The sequence below is a fragment of the Hippocampus bargibanti genome, linkage group LG15 (assembly GCF_051943395.1).
Source record: "Hippocampus bargibanti isolate YZ-2025 linkage group LG15, ASM5194339v1, whole genome shotgun sequence".
NCBI classification, from domain to species: Eukaryota; Metazoa; Chordata; class Actinopteri; order Syngnathiformes; family Syngnathidae; genus Hippocampus; species Hippocampus bargibanti.
This window is the reverse complement of record NC_142748.1, coordinates 9,650,805-9,673,883: the sequence shown is the minus strand read 5'-3', so window position 1 is coordinate 9,673,883 and position 23,079 is coordinate 9,650,805. Positions and strand designations below refer to the sequence as shown.

At 46.0% G+C, this 23,079-nt stretch overlaps 2 protein-coding genes across 3 annotated transcripts; both read left to right on the top strand.

Annotated features, from left to right (window-relative positions):
• Window positions 1-3,006: 3,006 nt before the first annotated feature.
• LOC148887675 (homeobox protein SIX3-like) lies at window positions 3,007-5,174 on the top strand. Its single transcript, XM_089015347.1, has 2 exons — window positions 3,007-3,948; window positions 4,722-5,174. The coding sequence occupies exons 1-2, from the start codon at window positions 3,284-3,286 to the stop codon at window positions 4,864-4,866; spliced, it is 810 nt and encodes a 269-aa protein (XP_088871473.1). The 5' UTR covers window positions 3,007-3,283; the 3' UTR covers window positions 4,867-5,174.
• A 1,021-nt stretch (window positions 5,175-6,195) lies between these two features.
• prkcea (protein kinase C, epsilon a) lies at window positions 6,196-21,186 on the top strand. 2 transcript variants are annotated; one of them, XM_089016115.1, is made up of 16 exons: window positions 6,197-6,600; window positions 6,959-7,333; window positions 12,820-12,883; window positions 15,006-15,171; window positions 15,376-15,410; window positions 15,486-15,574; window positions 15,664-15,793; window positions 15,888-16,030; window positions 16,121-16,220; window positions 16,590-16,807; window positions 16,881-17,054; window positions 17,125-17,279; window positions 17,348-17,486; window positions 17,881-18,069; window positions 18,746-18,892; window positions 19,647-21,186. In XM_089016115.1, the coding sequence occupies exons 2-16, from the start codon at window positions 6,989-6,991 to the stop codon at window positions 19,794-19,796; spliced, it is 2,244 nt and encodes a 747-aa protein (XP_088872241.1). In that variant the 5' UTR covers window positions 6,197-6,600; window positions 6,959-6,988; the 3' UTR covers window positions 19,797-21,186. The 2 variants fall into 2 exon arrangements, with proteins under 2 accessions (XP_088872240.1, XP_088872241.1); XM_089016114.1 differs by having other exon boundaries at window positions 6,196-6,600; window positions 15,376-15,574.
• The last annotated feature ends 1,893 nt before the right edge of the window (window positions 21,187-23,079 follow it).

Below are 23,079 nucleotides of genomic sequence, written 5' to 3'. Positions count from 1 at the left end.
GTGGACACATTTTTGCAAATCGTCTGGCAGTGAATGAGTTAAGGATCCGTTTGAGATATACGAGATTCAAAGAAGCCGACGTTTTAGTCGTACTTTTCCCTCTTTGAGGCAAGATGACCCCGTTGTATAAATAAAACAGGTGCTTGGGGCATATGCTGCTTTTGCTGAAACCATTTGGGCCTTTGCACTCGAATAATGACCATAAAATTAGAACCCCCTCTGCCCCCTCACATCTAATCTGTGACACTCGTTTAAATCATAATCACATTGCATCTTTAAGGTCTTCTCAATCCTCGGCGGGATTAGAGGATTTGTGTTCAAATGTGAATGAGCAATCCAAATATACTGGATGAATAATACAGTACAGTGGATGTTTCATGGGGGGGGGGGGGGGGTTACATTCAATTTGGATGATTGTTTGGCATGCGCGCGCCCACAATCCACTTACGCTTTAGTGATGAAACGATGGTGACCCGCTAGAAAGTAGCATATGCGCACCCGAGTTAATCTACTCATTCGTTTGTGTTAAGAAAATAAAATAAAAAGTCAATGTAAATCTCGCGCGCTGACCAATTAGCGGGAAGCCGACGCCATTCGCCGGGCACCCGTGTGGGGTGGTGGGGGGAGCGAGGAGCGGCGGGCGTGGCAAATGCCCCCGCTGGGCTGTGTGTGAAGCATATGATTTTGAGTGGAATAATTTAGAAGATGAGCGGGCGGCCATTGTTATCGGGATAATCTGGCTCTTGCTGCTCAGATAGGTTAACATGCGGCGGATTAGAGGGGGATTAACCCCCCCACCACTACCTTCCTCACACCAGACAAGACCTGCCCTGAAAAGCCCCCCATTGACTCACAATGTCACCCCACCTTTCACCTTTTATTTATTTTTAATTTAGCACATAGTTTTTTGGGTGTGTTTTAAAACAACAAAAGGTGATTTACGGAATATTTAAATTGAACATGACTGCCATTCACAAATCTTTTCGGAACTGAAAAAAGCATCATTCCTGAATTTGTTCAGGTTTTGTTTTTTTCTTGTTTGAGTGTCGATAAAGCGCTGGCCATGGCCTCGGGCAGTTTTTTTCCCTTCCACAGGGGGGCAGCATTTCCCTTTTTTCCATGTTAGAGCGTTGTTGCTGTTTTTAAAGCGCTATATCAACCAATATGTATTTATTGCATTGTATTTTGGACAGCCGCCCCCATTTCAATCTCATAACTCCAGACCCAAATAATTTAGGAATTAACACAATTTTTCTGATGATAGAAGACAGTCTAAAGTTTCTAATGCTGCATTGAATGCTTATATAGTCCTAAAAGTCAATGTTCTGTGGGTCTTGGAATTCGAGTGACAATGACAAAAACCCTGGCACTGGAGTGGACACATTTTTGCACATCGTCTGGCAGTCAATGAGTTAATATCAAATTTTGACCTTCCAAACAAAATATTGGAGCATCAATTTTGTCCATGTGTGAACTCAATCTTGGGAAGTACCAATCACTCCCCCCACCACACTCAAAACTGTTCCATTTATTAGAAAAAAAAAAAAATATTGCACAAAATATACATATTTGAAACCATGTTTATAAACGCAAGGTAGCAATCATGCTAATTGCTACCCAGCTGTTAGTATTTTTGTGGCTTCATGGTCCCCATTATTTCACCCCCCCCCCCCCCAAGTGATCTCTTGTCACCGTGGTGACTCCCCATGCCCCGTAACATCTGCCCCAATCTGCGGATTTATTAGTCAAATTATCTGATTATCTTGTTTTGTGTTTTTATGTTTACGCCCCCACTGACCCCCACGTCCCCATTTAGTTTATGCACATCTGTAACACCCCTAGCATTGGTCCCTTCCACCTGATACGTTTTTTCCATTGAAATCCAGATGTGTTTGTTTTTACGCTATGCTAAAATGACCCCCTCAACACTCACGCACCACCACCACCACCACCGTCCTACCCCCTGCCCTCACCATTGTGCCCAAAACTCTGCTAGAGAGTGCACACCAAACAAAAGCCCCACCCCCCCAAAAAAAGAGGCAGGAAGTGATTAGCGGCTTAACGAAGACGAAGGAAGGCTTCGGGGTGACCCCCGTGCCCCTACTAATGGCGTCAGGTACAGTTAAAGTTTCAATGAGGTGGGGGTCGTGGACTTAAGAGGTCAGTGTTCCGTTGTCAGAGGGTCAGCGGAGAGGTTAATTGGGAGGGGGGGGGTTTCTTTTTTTGTTGTTGTTTACAGCGGAAGCTTTTCGCAAAGTGTCGGCCATCTTTACGCTAATTGTTGCGCCTCTGAAAAGGGAAGAGTGACTTGATTGTCGCTTTTGTGGACCTGCCGCGGTGTGGGTGCCTCTTTTGTTGGGTGGGTGGGTGGGTGGGGGGGCTAAATAGCTTTTGAAAGGTCTTTTGGTGCCCTTTCATCCAGTGACACGACATGGCCACAATATCATATAGACACCAATTTTTATGCTTGTGACACCATAAAATGGATTTAATTGGACGTAACCCCCTTCAAAGCGCAGCACCCCCTTTTTTTCTACATTCCTCGCACATCTGCATTGGAATCTTTTCTAACCCCGCCCTTGTCGGAAAGTGGCACGCTCCCCAAGCATATGCCGCCCCACCGACAAGTGTTAATGTTGATTGAAGGATGCGACGCCCGCCATTACACTAATGTTCGGCCATCTTTAATCCGATCGCCCACCAAAATGCGGATTAACGGCCGAGTTTTAACAATATGACAGAACAGACCAAAGTGATTACCGTCTATCAGTCCGGCGACCTGTCCGTTTGTCAATGTCGACGGATGGCTATCTGGATACAGGGGAACTTTTGCTATCGCCATGGCAACCGTTTCCGGCTCGTTTTAACCTTGCTCAAGGGTAGATTGACTTTTTTTTTGGGGGGGGATGTATTGATTGGTGAAATAAAATGTCATTAAGTCTTCTGAAATGTTAGTTTTATTCAACATGGAGTAGCCCTCCAGCATGACTTTAATTCACTCTACTTTTCAAAATAAAATGACATAACGACTGTTGGAACATTCACATTTTTACCAATAGTGGAATTCTAAATGGGGGGGATCAACTGGTAGCCCCCGCCCCCCCCTTTTTTCTATATTGTGGAGGCGTCTCACTCTCCCTGTTTTGATCAGGAGCGTCGTCAGTGCGTCCAATCACAAGCGCGAGCGGCGGTCCCGCCCCCTCCTCCAAGGTGCCCTGAAAGAGCGCCTCCCGGAGCGCCGCGTCCCCACACGGTCCGGGCGTCTCCGTCCCTCCCTTTCCACATGGTGTTCAGGTCGCCCCTCGACTTGTTCTCGGCCTCCCGCCTGCTCTTCGGCCACCCGGCGGATGTCCCCCCGGGCGACCCCCCGCCCCCGGGGGCCCCCCTGCCGGGCCTGTGCTTCTCGGCGTCGCAGATCGCCGGCGTGTGCGAGACGCTGGAGGAAACGGGCGACGTGGAGCGCCTGGCGCGCTTCCTGTGGTCCCTGCCGGTGACCCCGGACGGGCGCGACTCCATCTCGGAGCACGAGTCGGTGCGGCGCGCCCGGGCGGTGGTGGCCTACCACAACGGCAGTTTCCGCGAGCTGTACCGCATCGTGGAGACCCAGCGCTTCACGCGGGCTTCGCACGGCAAGCTGCAGGCCATGTGGCTGGAGGCGCACTACCGCGAGGCCGAGAAGCTGCGCGGACGCCCGCTGGGCCCCGTGGACAAGTACCGCGTGCGCAAGAAGTTCCCGCTGCCGCGCACCATCTGGGACGGCGAGCAGAAGACGCACTGCTTCAAGGAGCGCACCCGCGGGCTGCTGCGCGAGTGGTACCTGCGGGATCCCTACCCGAATCCCGGCAAGAAGCGAGAGCTGGCGCACGCCACCGGCCTCACCCCCACGCAGGTGGGCAACTGGTTCAAGAACCGCAGGCAGCGAGACCGAGCCGCCGCTGCCAAAAACAGGTGAGGCGCTCAACCTAAACCGGCTTCTCTCTGACCCCCCCCTTAATAATGGCACATTTGCAGTTTTCCTGATCTCAACTCTATTTTATTTTTCTTCTCAATGTTGACTCTAGAATGAAAATAATGCCTTTTTTAAATGTCATTATTCACACTAACAATTGAAAAAAGACCCACCCCCCCCCCCTTTTTCATTTTGTTGAATAATATACAGAATCAAAATTTTTGAAATAGTGCCTCCATTTTTCTTATGATGATACTAGTGCAGCGTGTTCGACCGGAGACAAATTCCTTGTGTGTTCTACATACAATAAAGATTCTGATTCTGAAATGCATTTTCATTTGAATATAACCCCCTCCAAAAATAATTTGCAACTTTAAAAAAATATATAATTTAAATATAAAATAAAACTAAGTTTTTGGGTGTTTTTTTTAAATCCCTATGAAGGCCATTGTCATATTTATAGTCACTAAACTATGCATCCACCCAGAAAACTGGTCTTATTGGACTAAAATGACGATATACTGTACATCAATATGTATTGTATTGTATTCTTATTTTAGGGGGTTAAAAAATGATTTTTGTTCCCACCATTGTCTTGTCAGCAAAATCAAAGTTGAATGCAAATACTGCAAATAAAAAAAGGCAATTTAAAACAATGTTTACCTTCCAATTTGTTTGTTTTTTTGTCCTAATTTGGCGGCTTCAGAATCAGTTCATTTGTGTCAAATCTTCAATATAATTCAAAAGTGTAACACCGCCCCCCCTTGCTCAGGTTGCAGCACCACCGGATGTGTTCTGAGGGCGTCGGTCACCCCCTGGGCGCTGGGGTGTGCATGAGTCCGGGCGTGAACGCGGACCGAGTTGACGGCCAAACAATCCTCTCGGTAACGGACAGTGACTCAGATCTGGAGGTGTGATGACTTCTTCTTATTCTGATGATATGAATATTATCAGAAACAAATCCATTCTGGATTCAAAGACCCTGTGGAGGTATCACCCAGCGGGAGGAAGGGGAGACCCAGCAATAAATCTCCCCCACATCCTCGCCCATATCTTTTTTTGTTGTTCATATCTCCCAAGTTTCCCCAGCTTTAGACAATCACTCAAAAGCATCATTCCTCGTTTTTCGTCCTGTTTTCTTCAATGTTGACTTCCAATGTTTGTATTTACTTGAACTCAAATGTTTTGCTATTTTATATAAATAAAAATATTTAATGTCAATGAATGCTCGCTCTTCTGTCAGTGCCTGTGTTTTGTTGAGACATTTGAATTTTTAATTGTTGTTTTAATTTATTTTAAATAAAAAAATATATATACACAATATAGATATACATAATGCTAGCTAGCTAGCAACCCTGAATTGGTTGCCAGTGCATGACAAAAAAACATTCACAATCACAATGTAGAGTGCTCATAAATCCTGCTATGTATGTTTTCGAATGTGGGAGGAACCCCGAGGACCCGCAGATAATCCACTTAGGCACGGAAGGACATGCAATGAACAGACACGGAGGCCATAATTGAACATGTGACCTCTCTAATGTGATGATCACCCAAAATTATTATTATTATGACTGTTATTATTATTAGGACTGTTATTATTATTATTATTATCGTTCTTACTGTTATTATTATTTAATGTTTCTTTTGCGTTTAATATTAATCTGGAAATTCTAGTAGATTGCTTAAAGTTTTTGTTGGAATTCTTTTCCACCTTCAGTAAATTTATGATGACCAAAATTCCACGTCTCAAATGTCATTGAATACACCGTGCAGATTTCTGACGTCACATCCCGGAAGTATGCATACTTGGGTGATACGCCAAAATGGCCAGCAGAGGTCGCAGTTATTCAGGTTTACAACATCGTTGGTTTCATTGGTTATTTTCACCAATATTAATTATTTTGCTGTTTGCAAATTTGGAAATAACGTGTTATTTAATAGTTCATTAATGTAATTAATTATTTCAGAATACAGTGCTTCAGAATTGCCTACTCTTGAATTAACGACCCCTTTAAGAAAAAAAACTACAGATCAAAATATATTTATATGCAAAAGTAAAAAAACTGCGACTAGAATGTTAATTAATTAACTTGTTTGGTTGTTCCACTGAATGGAAAAATCTAATTTCAGAAGTGCTCAATTGGCACGACAGACGCGACCGCGTGAACGCGCCCCACCTCGTCCATCCTCTCCTCGGGGCCGCGCTATGACGCGTTTTGCGCATTTCCTGCGGGCACGCGCGGAGACGGGAAGCAGAGCCAGACGGGGGCGCGCGCGCCCAGACACACATTTTCGCGTGCACGCGCGCTCACACACCCATATGCACACACACACACTCCGACAAAATCCAACGATGGCGAAGAAACGAACGTGCATGATGCGAACGTGAAAGCCGAAGAGCCCACCACGCAGCCGCAGCGGAGTACTTGTCGCCGTCGTTTGGACGAGGGAACGAGACGTGAATTGATCGCTTAAGCGTCGGGAGATTAATCTTTGGCGTCAGAGAGGTGGGGGGAGCGACAGCCAACAAACTGGGCGCCCCAGACTGGAGCTCCAATCCCGGATGGCAAGGCGCGGCCGCTCCCGCGTCCCCCCACCCTGAAGCCCGAGCGAGGGAGGGACACCGCGGACGTCTGTGGCGTGTATGCGTAAGTGTAACGGTGGCCGGGGTGGGGTGGGCGCGGGGGGTTCGATCGGAGAGGAAAAAGACCCCTGACGGGAGGCCGTTAGTCGGCGTCCCCGGTTTGTGATCCCCGGCCTTGTTTCCGCTTGCACGGACGAACAAACAAACTCGGGGTAGGACGTCTCGATCCTGGTCATCCTCAGACCCGAGTACGCGCGCACGGTTGATATGTCTGCAGAGTCCAGGCGTCATTATTGGATGTAGCCCCTCAGTGGAGTGAACGCCCCCTTCACCCGCTCCCCCCATTTCCCCCACTCTGCTCATTGCAAGGAAAGTGTTTGCAAAAGACAGACGACCCCCCCCCCCCCCCACCTCCTAAACAGAAATCTCAAGGAAGGAAGGAAGGATCAGCCATGCCGGTGTTCAGCGGTCTCCTGAAGGTGCGGGTGTGCGAGGCGGTGGACCTGAAGCCCACCCCGTGGGCCCTGCGTCACGCGGTGGGCAAGAGCGGCTCTTTCCTGCTGGACCCTTACCTGGCGCTCAACCTGGACCAAACTCGTCTGGGCCAGACGGCGACGCGCACCAAGACCAACAGCCCCGCCTGGCATCAGGAGTTCTGCACGGAGGTGCGCGAGGGCCGCAGCCTGGAGCTGTCCGTGTTCCACGACGCCCCCATCGGCTACGATGACTTTGTGGCCAACTGCACCATCCAGCTGGAGGATCTGCTGCAGAACGGGACCAGGCACTACGAGGACTGGGTAAGGGGGTCTTGGCGGCGGATTCTCGGGATTTTCTGACCAGGTTGATGTGTTGTTTTCCAAAAAGTTTATACAGCTTGAAAAATGTTGACCTCCTCGCGGACTTCAAGACAAATAGGGGAAGAGTCAAAGGCAGAAGTTCAAATTTTAAAAAAGGCATCGTAGGGCACAGGTGTCAAAGTCGAGGCACAGGGGCCAATTCTGGCCTATCGCATGATTTTATTCGGCCCGCGAAAGCAAATCTAACTTATGAAATTCTATGCTCATCTATTGAGCTAGCTAGCTCTTTTTCTATTCGGCTATCTGACTAATCCCTTACATCACAGGTGTCAAAGTCAAGGCGTGGGGGCCAAATCTGGCCCGTTGCATGATTTATTTGGCCCGCGAAAGCAAATCAAGCTTATACTTAAAATTCACATACTGCCAGATGTCAATAAACTACAACCTGGTAAGACTTCATCAGGTACCACAAAAAAGGGATGAAACCAACCCAGTTAGCAAGTCAACTTCTGCTCAAAGCTCCTTTTTTCCCGATCATTTGGCTGTTCCATTGGAAAGCCGAGCCCCCCCTAGATGTTCGCGAAAAACTTTATGCAAATGATGTCCTGATTTGTATTTTTAACTCAAAAATCATCCACCCCTTGTAATTGGCCACATCCCTGTTGTCGGTCCTCCCTGCACAATTCTTTGCATTCCTCCTGAGGCTGGAAAGGAACGGGAAGTTTCATTCCCGAGTGTCCAGGTTACAAAGCGCATGAAAACTCGTAGTAGTTGAAGCTCTTTTCGGGACTTCTGGTTTCTTGTCATGTACTCACATTTGATTCGGTACCGTGATGTTGAAACAGTGCATCTGTATGTCGCCATGTATAAAAGGGCCCGTTTGTTTGAGGCCTGAGAGTTTCTCCTTAGCGACAACATGTGATCTCGTCTCCACAATCAACACTCACCCCCCCCCCCCCCCACCTCACCCCGCCCCCCCTGCTCTCAAGCACATTTGTTTTATCTCGTCTCACTTCATCTTCCAACAAAAGGGCGATTCTGCCCGGCACTCTGCGTTCAATTAGCTGCACGTGCTTTTTGGAATTTTGCGCATGGAGATGATGCCTACGTTTTAATGGCCTTCAATTCATTTATTCCAAGATCTGAATTCCCTTTACCAGCAAAATCAGATGCCGAATGGTTAGTTGCACAACAAGCTAGCAAATAATTTACTATACCCAATCAGGTTTTCCCAAAAAACGAGGTGTAAAATCAAATCCGGCAAAACCAAAACCTGCTAATACCAAAAACAGGTATCAAAGACTCATGTAGCACCAAAACCAGGCGTCAAAACAGGTGCAAACACAACAAAGTGATCAATCGGTCACTACCAAAAGCAAATAATAATCTACATACAACAAAAAGCAGATGCAAAATGTGGTCCCTGCAAATTGAGGGGTCAAACCAGCCACCACCAAAAACAGATGACCCCAAAACACACCAATTGTTTGTTTGTTTTTCACATTCAATTGCTAACAGCATCTTTGGCTACATTCGTTAGCCTCGAAATAAGTCAAGGCACGCTCGCACCCTCCATTGTCCAAGCGAAGGTCAGACCGTATGGATTACTCTGTTGATTGAGTGTCCTCGTATTGATTAGCTCGCCGGTTCAAACGTTACGTCACAGCGATGCGGCCGCCGTACTCGTGTGACGGCCTTTCCTATGTTTTCAATTTTCATCCCGTGAGGAAGTAAACCAATCGCTGACGTCGCTTGACAGAATCTCGGTCACAAAATAAAATAAATAAATATACGTGAAGGTCATCGCAAATTGCCTTAACCAATAAACAGATGAATAAATGAATAAACAAAAACAAACAATAAATAAATACATCAATAAATAAATAAATACACAAAAAAAACAAATAAATAAATAGATAAAGCAATAAATAAATACATACGCAAAAAAAATACAACAACAACAAACAAATAAATAAATAAATACATAGATAAATAAATAAAGGAATAAATAAATACATACACAAAAAACAAATGCATCTGTAAGCATAAATAAATACACGGATAAATAAATAAAGCAATATGCAAATAAATAAATAACGGAACGGACAAGTCAATAAATAAATAAATACCTGAATGAATGAACAAATGGGTGAATGAACAAATAAATAAATAAAGCAATATATAAATAATCAAAGAAGTAAACATATAAATAATCATATAAATAATATAAATAATCATATAAATATAAATAAATATATCAATACACAAAAACAACTATGTAAAAAATACATAAATACAGCAGTAAACAAAGAGACACAAACAAACTAAAAAAATATGCAAAAAAATAAACAAATATAAAAATGTGGCTATCTTAATTTGTTGCACACTGTTAATATTTAAAAAAATATTTTAAAAAAATCAGCCATCACGACACTGTCCACCAATCCCCGGCGGGTGAAATATTAACCAGGCTTTGATGCTTATTAATTGCCCCTCGGCCCACCCTTGCTCCCACTTCCAACATCCCCCCCCCCCCCCCAGTAGTTGAGATGCTCTGTGAAGAGCGTCCCTATGGCGACGCTGACAGGCCGTCCCCTTGGTGACAGCCACTCACCTACAGACCAGGAGGCGGCAGGGGGGGGGTGGTGGGGGTGGGGGGGGTACTACAAAGTACACATGAAGCATTTCTGAAGGAGAAGCTTCAAAGACGCTTGCTTGCCCAAACGGATATTCCGTATTACTCTTTGACAAACGTGCAATTGAATTATTTCATACTTTGCACATTGCGCATCACCGATTGGACCAAATCCAAAGTACTGCACCAGATCTAACCGAATTGGGCATTATCAAAAACATCTCTGCCACCCGATCGCAGCTACACACTGTGTGGCTCCCCTTACATGATTAGCCGTCTTATGATGCTGCATTAAACTTGCATGAGGCGCATGCTGCTTCACCCTGCGTGCACCACCGTGTATGCCGTTTGCGACAAAACATGTGTGTGTGTGTATATATATATATAGATAGATATATACATATATATTAATATATACAGTAAAGTCTCGTTATATCGATATTCAAGGGAGTCCGAAAAAATATCGATATAACCGGGACTATCGATATATCCGACCCTGTTTGCATGTCATTTTCTCCGTGCGTGCATAGAAATAGTATCGATATAACCGGGACTATCGATATATCCGATATCGATATAACGAGACTTTACTGTATATATAATTTTTTTTGCATGCCCGTATTCATCTTTTTCTGCACTTTCACTTGTCAATTTGTGTGTGTGTGTGTTTGTATATTTCTATGCGTGCCATTGTTTATGTGCTTCCCTGTTTGCGTCGTATTGTCTTTGCATTATCGGTTTTCACGCGTTTATTTTCAAGTGTGATTGTACATGACGTGTGTGTTTGTGAGGGTGTGTGTGCTGTACATGCTTGCAGGCATCTCACGATGGCTCGTGAAGGACTTTTGCACACACACACACACACACACACAAACAAATACACACTCGTACATAAACACTAGCAGGCAAGTCATAGTGCGCTCCCTTGGCGGCCATGGCGAAATGTGTCATGTGACAGATGGATGTGGGAGGCGGCCTGTCAACGAGACTAAACGCTCTGCCGAGGGCCTTCATCTGAGTGGGAGTTGAGGGGGCAGCCGGGGAGGGGGTGAAGAGCCACTATCACACTATTGATACAGCGTGTGTGCTCTGACTGGACTGTCTGCGCCGCATATGATGTGTGTGTTTTGTCTTGGTGTGGTGTCCAGCACCCCCACCCCAAACTTTGAATGGCTCCAATATATGATGGAGTTTCAACAAATCAATGTTCCCCATTCAAATGAATTGAAATGACATTAATCCGTTCCACTTTGGGCTACAACGGGGTTCCAAAAAATAAAATGGCCGAGTAACTTGAAATAACGCTGAAGTCAAGGGGGACCATTCCATACATGTTTCCCGTCAATGTCGCTCTCAAATCTGTTTTATAACACATGCACGCACACACACATTTATGCGTTTATAAAGTTCTTCGTCCCCTGCTGGTATGCGCTTCCTAATTGGACTAAGAAGATTAATGAGGCCAACTCGATTTTCCAGCCCTCTCCTCCCATCTTTTGTAGCTAGGCCAAAGTGTGTGTTGTGTGTGAGTGTTTTTTTGGGGGGGTCGTTCGTTGACACCACAGTCATTTTGCACAATTCCACGAGTCTGTTAGAATCCTCAATACATGATTTTTTTGAAAACATTGCAAGGCAGAAAGGGGGAAAAACAGCTACATGCTAGCGGGAACAGCGCTAGCATGTAGCCGCCTAGCATGGAAATTATAACGACGTTTTATTGTATGTTCAAAATCGATCTGCACTTTACTTTGGGATATTTTGGCAAGTTTGGCACGCTAGTTTGGCGTAAAAATTTCTGGCGTTACCAGATTTCCAACCCTCCCGTTTGCAAATGGCGGACCAGTGCATCTCCCTCTGGTTGAAATCCTGCCGAGTTACGCAAGAGGCGGCATTTGAGGATTAGCGCCTGCTTTTCAAGGGTAACGGAGAGACGTCAAGAATCCAAATTATCATATTGGCAATGGCATGCAATCAAAAAAATCTATAAAAAAATGACGGCAAATGGTGCTTTTCGCAACCGTGTTATGATCATTGTGCCGATTTATAGCCGCCATAAATCGGGCGCGATGCATATGACCGCCAACCTTTTTTGCCGTCTCATATTTATTCGCCGGTTGTGCGTCGAGTCCTTCATACGGTGCTGATGCGCGCGTTGGGCCGCTTGCATAAGAGGATCTGCAGCCGTCCCGCAGCTTAGCCAAAGATTTAAAGCCCCACCAACCCTCACGCGCCCCACCATTTTTTTTTTAAATAAATAAATTCATGCTCACTTTCCTCATATGCCCCCCCCCCCCACACCACCACCACCCTCCATGTCTAATCTGTGTAATTGCATGTGTATTTTAAGAGGATGATGTCATCAGGGCTTGAATAATTCTGTTGGATGTTATCTTTTACAACATTTGGGGTCTTATCTCTTCTCTTAATCGCACACTCAAACACAGTCACTTGATTCTGTGTGTTTTTAGGGATGCATTTTGGGGCCTGTTGAATGGTAAAAATGTCCATCGTGGATTTGTATGTGTGTGTGTGTGTTGGGGAGTGGTTAATGTATTGAGTTGACATGTCGAAAACGAAAAGATGGGTCTAAAAATGCAACATATGCTAGAAATGGCTTTAAAAAAAGAATCTTTAAAAGGTCCTGTTGTGTAAAAGGGAAAGTCAAGTACATTTTCGTCTTTGGCGTAAATAATCATTTATTTTCAATATTTTATTCCCCGGGCCCCATGAAATATAGTTTACACCAGAGCGAATCAAAATATTGTTTCTTAAATAGCAGTCCTGGGATATGCCTGCAGAAAATCAACATCTATTTCAAATGTATTTAAATGTGTCCCTTTTTTCCGTCCAGATTGACTTGGAGCCTGAGGGGAAGGTGTACGTGGTCATTGATCTGTCGGGATCTTCTACTGAGGGTAAGAGATGCACCCCCACCCCCTATTTGAAAGTATATTTGGGGAAAAGCAATTGTTGAAAATTGATTGGTTGCATTGCTACTCATTTTACAGCCACTGCAAGCAACTCCAGTCGTGGGGAAATAAAATACAGCACAAAATAAACCTAAAAAGTGACATTTTTTGAGGTAAATTTGGTAAATTAAATTACAAGCCTAACCAGCAAAACAGAAGCAAAAAAAAACATTGCTGAAAAAAATCTGCATGATCGCATGGACACACTGGACGAAGCGCTATATACGACCCCCCCCCCCCCCATGTATCATTCATATTCTTCCATAAAGATACGCCTTCCAACACAGACCTACTGCGGCCATCTTGTTTCCCCCACACAACATTTCCACATCCTGATTTCAAAAAGCATTTGCACCTGCACCTGTGCGCCCTCACGACCCCCCCTGCCACCTCCCCTCTGCCTATAAATAGACTCGCCGCCATCCAGTGGGAGTGTGTGCATGTGTATGGATGTGAGGGGGGTGGGGGGGCACTAGGAGGAGACGAGTGGCTCTCCGTGGCGACGGGTCAGTGAGGGAGGGAGCTTCTTAAAATAGCAGGTGAGATTGAGCTCAGGATTACGCACACGCACGTCAAACAAACGACTGCGCCATTGGACACACTGGCCGTGACCTCACGCTTGCTTGGCCACGCCCACTCCTGAACTTCCTGCCCGGGGTCATTTGGCCCGAGTGGGCGCAGATGGACGTCAAACTGCTTCCACCTCCTCCGCGCACTTTCGTCTTCATCGTTTTCTTGGCAGGAGGCAAATAATCTGACCTAATCTGACCATCTGCACTGCGTCCATCTTTGATTCTTAACCGCCATCATTACAGCTCCACCCCCATGCAAAAACAAAACGCGCCCGTGTGTCCGTGCTGATTCCAAGTCGTGTTTTTAATTCCCAATGATGATTGTGTTCACGTCCGCTCGCCCGCAACTGGATGGATTTACTGCAAAGCGCGCACCCGCGTAGCATCCAGTTGTGTCTGTCGCCGCGACGATCGCTCTCGGCTGTCGTTAAGCCACATCTACCTTTTTTTTTCCTTCCCCGAACACGTGTCTGTCTACGTGTGCGTAGATGGATGATGTATTATGTAAAACAAAAGTGATCCCAGTGATGGCCTGTTTAGCATCTCACACACACACAAATAAAAACACAGCAGGGGGTGGGACTAGTGGTTAGTTGATATTCCAGTTAAAATTTTTTAAATGAGAATCTTCCACACCCACCCACCAACTGTAAATGTGTGTGCGTCCCTCGATATCTCGCCTTTAATCGAGCTGAGGAGGGGTAAGCACATCTGCGCCTGGCACCAGGGAGGTAAAGTAGGTCGCCGGCAAGTTTTGCAGCGCATGTAGGAGGAAGCCGGGCGGAGGCGGCTCGTTCGTCTTTAAGGTTGGCCCCTCCGAGAGAAGGAGTATTTTTATTTTCAACACGCCATCCTCGCTTGCGTCGGCGCCCACACGTTGAGGTATTAATAGCGGCGTGAACTAGCACCCCCACCCCCTTTTTTTTTAATGCGGAAACCTTTAACCACTTGGTACATTTGGCGGGCATTTAATCCATCGCTTCATACCCCCACAATCATGTTGGAATGATAGAATCTATCAACACAATACAATCGTCTCAAATGTCATATCATATGATACCATGTAGTTTTAGGACTACATGAACAATCATTACAGCGTTAGAAACCATAGACTCTCTTCTTTCATCAGATAAGAGTTAATTCCTAAATTACATGGGCCTGGAGTTATCTGAGCTTGAAATGGGGCTGGCTGTACAAAATACAATGCATACATATTGATTGATAGAGCGCTTTAACGACAGCTGAAGCTGGAACAAAGCGCTAATATGGACAAAATGCAAATGCTGCACCCTTGTAGAAGGGAAAAAACATTGCCGGAGGTCTGACCAACGCTTTATCGGCACTTAAGCATGAAAAACAAAAGCCGAACAAATTCGGGAATGGCGCTCTACGTCATAGAGTACTTTCAATTCTCGAATAAATTCATGAATGGCAGTGAAGGAGTTAAATGTCATGTTTTTGTTTGAACTTTTGCACGAAAAACTAAAATGTTGCAGCCTCGGGAGCCAACGACAATGAAGAACGCGTCTTCCGGGAAAGGATCGGCCCGCGGCGGCGCCAGGGGGCGGTTCGCCGACGCGTCCATCAAGTCAACGGCCACAAATTCATGGCCACCTACCTGCGCCAACCCACCTACTGCTCGCACTGCAGAGACTTTATCTGGTACGCACTCTTAGATTAGATTAAATTAAATGCGCCTATATTTGTCTGACAGTGGGGAAATTTACATTACACGACAGCAAAAACAACATAAAGGAGCTGCTGTAAAGGCAGCCACTCTTGCGGCGCCATTTTGAAGTCCAAAACAAAACAAAATAATGATAACGCCGCGGTACCTAACATTGTTTTTTCTTTGTGACCCTAAAGGGGCGTCCTGGGGAAGCAAGGCTACCAGTGTCAAGGTGGGCGTTTCTCTGCGATGACCACGAAGAAATCTCCGGAAGGCCACATATTATCACGTTGTTATTTTTTTGTAGTGTGCACGTGTGTCGTCCACAAGCGATGCCACGAACTCATCATCACCAAGTGCGCCGGCATGAAGAAGCAAGAAGACACCCCGGAGGAGGTAAGCGAGTTAGCGTTTTAGTCGCTAGTCGGCGTTTTGACCCCTCCCTTCCCGTATGTCAATCACCCCCCCCCCCCCCCTCCCCGCAGGTGGGCTCCCAGCGCTTCAGCGTCAACATGCCGCACAAGTTCGCCATCCACAACTACAAGGTTCCCACTTTCTGCGACCACTGCGGCTCGCTTCTGTGGGGCCTTCTGAGGCAAGGCCTGCAATGCAAAGGTGAGTTTAAGCCACGCTGGGAAATTTCAACGCCGGATTAAAAATCCCATTTTGCTGACATCGTTTCCCCTTTTCTTCACCCCAAATTTGGCAGTGTGTAAGATGAACGTGCACAGGCGCTGTGAGAAAAACGTGGCCCCCAACTGCGGCGTGGACGCCAGGGGCATCGCTAAGGTCCTGTCCGATTTGGGGGTCACACCTGATAAGATCTCCAACACGGCGCAGCGTCGCAGGAAGGTACCAACACGCCCGACTGTCAACTTTGGGTGAAAATGTTCACGTGTTTTTTATTTGTGTCAAACTCGATGAGGCGTTTTTTTTCTTCAGTTGACGCCCGGGCAGGACGCTCCGCAATCTCCTCCGGAGCTCTCGCAGACGGAGAACAGCTTTAGCCAGCCGACGGTCCCCACCTCGCCATCCCAACAGGGTAAAAAAAATGTGGGAGGGGGGTGCGCTTGATTTACTTATGATAACAACTCGAGAACCGTTTGTTCATGGAGGCTCATCATTTTTTTTTTGAATAAGTACAAAATATTTTGATTTGCAAGTAATGCCACTTGGCAACGGACCCTGCGCAATTGTAACGCGCCGCCCACCGCCATTTGCTTGTCGCGGTTAGTCACACCCCCCCTTCGCACTCCCTCCCCCCACTTGTTTTATTGTCCAAAGTCGCCCGAAGCGCCGACTTTTTCAACTTTTTTTCATTTGTTTTTTTTCCACCATGTCGTTTTTCCATCTTGGGGTGATGACGCTTTCCCAAAATTGACCCCTCGCCCGCTCCACTGTTTGCCAACAGACTTGGCAGAGTTGGACCGGCTTCAGGACACGCTGTCGCTGGAGCAGCGAGCCCCACAGCACTCCTCGTCGTGCTCGTCGTCGTCATCCTCCGCCACCTCCACCACCTCGTTGTCCGCCGCCTCGTCGGCGGGAGGGCGCGAGAACGGGCAGAGCCAAAGGAGGACTCTCAAGGACTTCAACTTGATCAAAGTTCTGGGAAAAGGCAGCTTCGGCAAGGTTTGTTTACCTTTTTTTTCCCCGTTTCTTCAAACCCCAAAGGCGCGAATCGTCGGCTCTGGGCCGTTTTCAGGTGATGCTGGCTGAGCTGAAGGGGACGGAGGAGGTTTACGCCGTCAAGGTCTTGAAGAAGGACGTGATCCTACAGGACGACGACGTGGACTGCACCATGACGGAGAAACGCATCCTGGCTCTGGCCCGCCGGCACCCCTACCTCACTCAGCTCTACTGCTGCTTCCAGACCCGAGTAGGCAACGCGAACCCGAGACTCGCTCTTGGATTTTTGCCAACGTCACCAATCTGTTTATCGCCGGCAGGACCGCTTGTTCTTCGTGATGGAGTACGTGAACGGCGGCGACCTGATGTTCCAGATCCAGCGCTCGCGCAAGTTCGACGAGCCGCGTTCGCGTTTCTACGCCGCCGAAGTCACCTCGGCGCTCATGTTCCTGCACCGCAACGGCGTCATCTACAGGTGATTTCGTCTGTTTGTCCGTCGTGGAATTAGCGTCGCTAAATCCGAAATGTGGTCCTGGCGCTCAGGGATCTGAAGCTGGACAACATCCTGCTGGACGCCGAGGGCCACTGCAAGCTGGCCGACTTTGGAATGTGCAAAGAGGGCATCATGAACGGCGTGACCACCACCACCTTCTGCGGCACGCCGGACTACATCGCGCCCGAGGTGAGCCACCGTTGGCCACACCCACAAATCGGAACATCAGCCACATTGACGTCCAAGATGGCGCCGAGTAGGCAGCCGTGTTTTTGTTGTCTATGTGTTTTTTTGTCACTTTGTGTTTTGTGTCATGTGGAACAGATATGGATGTTTTTAGCATTTTTTTCAAGCGTTATATAAATCAATATGTATTGTATTATGTTGCTGAGCGGTTGCGCCTTTTCGGCAGCACGAATATGCCAGCACAGTTTTTGATTGAGGAATGTCGGTGCCATTTGATTGTCATCGCTGAACACGTTAGTTTTTTTGCGCCTGTCATGGGCAGCATTTTATGGAACGGCCGCGGATTGGAATTGAAGCGGATTTAGATACATTTTCATTTAATTTTTTTTCCCTTCAGATCTTGCAGGAGCTGGAATATGGCGCCTCGGTGGACTGGTGGGCGCTGGGCGTCCTGATGTACGAGATGATGGCGGGCCAACCGCCGTTCGAAGCCGATAACGAAGACGACCTGTTCGAGTCCATCCTGCACGACGACGTCCTCTACCCCGTGTGGCTCAGCAAGGAGGCCGTGTCCATCTTGCGAGCGGTACGTTGCGCCACCGTGTTTTCCATTTTTGGCGGAATTGTGGAATTAATTGTGTGAATCATAACAGGATTTTTTTTCTATGTTGTTGTATTTTTAAATCATTACAATTTTTCCATTTTTTATGTTTAAATTACTGGGATTTGTTTTTACTTTTTAAAAGAGACATTTTTCATATTTTTCCCATGTAGCTAACAATGTGTCTGTTAGTGTTTTTTCCATTTTCAACAACAAGCAAACGTTTCATTCTCATTTCCGCGCACTCAAACCCACAGAGAGCGCTCTTGACACCATTTAGCAGTTCGGATTCACCCCCCAAAATTATATATATATATAAAAATAACATAAAAAAGTCAGTCAGAGGTTCCCAACACTAACAACGTGATCATAGAGCCGCAAATTGCTGTTCCCGTACTTGACGGGCGGCGGGACAAAAGCGCCGAGCGCTTTCAGCCACCGGGATTCGGCAGCCCTCGGCTGACCCCTTTCATTAGACGCCTCTTTGGGCCATTATCGCCGCAAATGTGGCGATTAACGGCGGCCTGTTGCGTCCCCGCCATTTACCTGATGGAAGAGATTTAAAAGAAAAAAATGGCAGCACTGACACACTCCTCCCGGTTGTTGACGGTTCTCCACGTGCGTGCACACAAGATTGTGATTCCACTTTTTGTTTGTGTAGTTCATGACCAAGAACCCGGCCAAGCGCTTGGGCTGCGTGATGAGCCAAGGCTGCGAGGAGGCCATCAAGACGCACCCGTTTTTCCGCGAGATCGACTGGCTGCTGCTGGAGCAGAGGAAAGTGCGGCCCCCCTTCAAGCCACGCATTGTAAGCAAAACTCCACCGTGGAAAAAGTGCAAAGCTCACAAAGCATCTTGACACAGCGCCTTCTTTGCACGTTCATTCGGCTAAAGAAGGAGAATTCAGGCAGTCCTCTTACGTCAAACAACGACCCCTGCTGGTGGCTCATTGCCATGCAATGAGTGACAGTGTCCACAGGGCGGCGCTATCGCATTACAATAATAATAATAATAATAATAATACATTTTACAGCCAAAGCGTGCATGGGCCAGGGTGAAAAAATAGACAAATAAATTGATAAATAAACAAATCGATAGATAGATAGATAGATAGATAGATAGATAGATAGATAGATAGATAGATAGATAGATAGATAGATAGATAGATAGATAGATAGATAGATAGATAGATAGATAGATAGATAGATAGATAGATAGATAACAATAATAATAATAAATAGACCAAATTTACCTCAAAAACCAGAAATATATAACCAAATAAATAAATAAACCGACAATTAAACGAATACATAAATAGATAAATTAATAAATCAATAGATAGATAAATAAATAAATTGACAGATAAATAAATGAATAAATAAATGCCTCATTGCAGTCACGTGTTAATTATCTATTAGCTAACTTTTTATCTATTTGAGTTATTCCGGTTTGAGTAAACGCTGCCGCATGTGGCTGCCACTGCTCACTCACAGAAAAACTTATCCGGTGACTGTAAAGTGACCTTGAGAGTTTTGAAATAAAAAAGATGATTCCTTGTGCAGAAAACCAAGCGCGACGTGAACAACTTTGACCAGGACTTCACCAAGGAGGACCCGGTGCTGACGCCCACCGACGAGGCCATCATCCGCCAGATCAACCAGGAGGAGTTCAAGGACTTTTCCTACTGCGCCCCCGAGGAGACGCACACCTAAAACACACACACACACACACACAAACCACACAATCACACGCACCCACCCGCACTCTTCTTGACGCTATTGTGACTTTACGCGCGTTGTCGTCGTCGTTCTTGTCGTCGCCTGGATTTTAGGATGAACTGCTCCCATCCACTTTGACACACGTCAAGTGAATCTTGAAAGTATACAAAATATATATTTTTTTGCTTTTCCCCCACAATTTGTTGTCCAGTTTTATCATGATAATGCAGGTTTCAAAAAGTCTTAGGGAACCGTACCCCGTTATTCTCTGCAACACACATCCGAGTCCCCAAATGTGGGGGAATAAAGGAAGAGTTCTGAATACTTTCAAGATCCACCGTCTGTGTGTGTATGTTCATCTATATAGATATGAATCCATATCTATATATCTATATACACATCTAAATCCATATATTAGCCTGTGTCACGTGGCCGTATTGTGTCGCTGTCGTTGGCAAGCTTGTGGCGCATGGACAAGCACCCCCACCCTGTTGTCTTTTAAGGCCCTCGTGATGGACCAGTTAGGGCCCTGAATCCCCCCCCCCCTTTCCCGTTTTGTGCAATACCCCCACCCCCCCATCCCACTCCATCATATCTCTCGATACTCTACATTTTATGGCTTAAAAAAAACTCATTCTCAATTGGTATGAATGACGCTCTTGTCCATCCAATGAATGTGCAGCTTACTCACAGGCTATTCAACTAATTACGACGAGCCGGCATTTTTTTTGTTGTCCTGAATGTACATTTTGGCTCGTGCGCTTGCGTTTCCAACGGTTACCAGCAGTGTTTCCCCCTTTGAGCCCCCTCTTGCAGCCAATTCGCTTGCTTTACTTTTTCTTTTCTTTTTTTTTTTACATGTTAATTCTAATTATTATTGTAAAGTGTATTATCCGAGCGACATGTTTGTGTACGTCACTCTTAACTATACTATTGTGGGTCTGTTACAGCCTGAGTCTGTTACGGCCACACACACACGCACACACATACCTGTTTAAGAGTGACGTAGGGACATCTGTCTAGCCATTCACACAGCATCCAGCTATTTAAAAAAAAACTAATGTGCATGCCATGAATTGTACAGTTTACACATTGACACACAATCATCAATACACGAGGACCGTTGTTGCGTGCACTGTAATTGGCAAGAGGGGGGGGGGGTGGATGTGTGTGTGTGTGTGCGTGTAGTGAAGCTTCGCGCAATCCAGGGATTCGCCTGAACCCGGTCACATTATTTTACTCTGTGCCAAAAAAAAAGAAAAGAAAAAAACAGATCTGAAAACAAACCAATGTAGTGTGACGGCATTCAGGCCGATGTCGTCTGTCTGCTGTCCGTCTGTCTGCTCTGACTCCAATAAAATGAAAACAAAAACCTAAAAAAAAAAAGCAAAGCACTCGAGCTGATGACAGCGCTCCTCCCGCGTCCTTCTTTCCTCTTTTTTCACGCTTGTGAGACAACGGCTGATTTCGTACAAAAGGGAGGGCGGATGAGGGAGGTGTGATGCTCTTTCTCCCCTCGGTGACCTTTGAACTGCTCTCATCACCATTGTGGAAGTGAAGACAGATGATCTCGACGGCGCGCGATGAGAGTTGACAAGGAGAGGAGAAGGTAAATTAACTTCAACTTTTTCAATTGCTTTTATTATATGACATCATTTTGGCTTTTTGTACACACTCGTCATGTAGACTTAATAAACTTGATGAAAAATAGTTATGGAAGAATTAATTGTATTTTTGGGAGGTGAAATAAGGTATTTTAAACCGTGGCAGGTATGCGCTGCTCCTAACATTTGTAGTTGAAGGGGTGTGCACACTTTTGCAAATCCACTGTGTTGATCCCACTAGCACCCTTCAGTGTTTATTTTCTGTCAGTACAAGTTCATTGCAAAGCCATAGAAAGGTGAAAAAAATATAGAATACATATATACATATTTTTTTAGCTTGAATTGCCCTTTTTTTGGGCATTTCCCACCAAATACTACAAAAATAAACTGTCCTCCATTTGTTGCGCCATGTAAGCAGGATATCAAGGTGACCCTTGCAGTTGCCCGCGGCTTGTTTGTGCGCACGGTGTGTGTGTTGAGTGCATTTTGTCACTGTACCGTGAGCTGCTTTTTTTGTCCTCTGAATGTCGAGGAAGGAGGAACCATCCGTTTTTACCCCCCAACCCCCCTTGCAGCTTCCTGTTGTTTCAGGTCAAAGCAGCATGTGACCACTCACAACGGCGCCTCCCTCCCTTTGCTCCTCCCCTGTCATCATTATCATCATAGCACCCCCATGGCCTTCCATTCAGGGGGGTGTTGTCAGGCTCCCAGCCAATGGCACGGTGCCGCTGCGGCCCTCTGGCATGCATCGAAGGGGGCAATGCTGATTGGAGAGAAACAGACATCTTATCTTTTATGATTCTTTTACGATTTTTATGCTCATCTCATTAAAAAAGCAGAGGTGTGAGAAGAAAGGTTTCATTTTGTGTCATGGAGGCTAAAAGTACATGACAAAGCTTTTTTCAAATTCAATTGCAGATAGAGTTTGATGCAAACAAAATAGAAATTTTGACAAGATTTAAGAAAACGGGGACTAATTTCATTCAGAAAATGTTTATACACACTTTAATGTGTGTATTGTGTTGCTGAGTAGTTGTTTTTGCACGGACTAACTGACTGTGATTGTGCTATTTGTCCCTTTGCCGAGTGCTTATCTGTCGTGCAGAGTCCACGGGTTTAAGTCCAGTTCCCTTGCATGCCATCTCAATGTACAATTTTCTGCTTGTCTCTGCGTGCCATATGAGGCCGAGTGGCACGTATGTGTGCAGGAACACGCCATCGAGGCATTCTTACATAAGGCCGCCTAGACTGGGAGAGCAGTAACGTCCACTTCCGATGTGTTTTTTTTTTTTCATTTTCCAATACGAGTTGTGGCAAACTTTTTTTGGCGAGGGGGGGTAAGTGCTGGCCATCCCACCCGCACCCCCCGCTTCAACCAGCTGTCGCACACATTTCCAAGTCCCTCACCCACCACTCAAAAGCACCCATGACCTTTTGACCCCTCACACACTGGCTCAATTGCGCGTCGCCTTGATTGCTATAATCCCATTAGGTGTCGATGGATCCTACCCCCCCACATTAAAAATAGATTTTAATGACAAGCATCAATTCAGGATTATCTGGTAAATAATAGCGTTGTGTACCACAATAGTTTTAAACTAGTTCACGAGTTAACAATCATATATTTGAATATATATGTAATTGCTTCGAAAAGTTATTTGCAAAAAAATAAG

Bases quoted from the DNA above. Each gene is read 5' to 3' on its own strand.
- prkcea (XM_089016114.1), top strand. From the start codon at position 6,989: ATGCCGGTGTTCAGCGGTCTCCTGAAGGTGCGGGTGTGCGAGGCGGTG. The intron at 17,487-17,880 runs GTGAGCCACCGT...TTTTCCCTTCAG, and splicing joins CGGACTACATCGCGCCCGAG to ATCTTGCAGGAGCTGGAATA. The intron at 18,893-19,646 runs GTAAGCAAAACT...TTCCTTGTGCAG, and splicing joins CCCCCTTCAAGCCACGCATT to AAAACCAAGCGCGACGTGAA.
- LOC148887675 (XM_089015347.1), top strand. From the start codon at position 3,284: ATGGTGTTCAGGTCGCCCCTCGACTTGTTCTCGGCCTCCCGCCTGCTC. The intron at 3,949-4,721 runs GTGAGGCGCTCA...CCCCTTGCTCAG, and splicing joins GCCGCCGCTGCCAAAAACAG to GTTGCAGCACCACCGGATGT.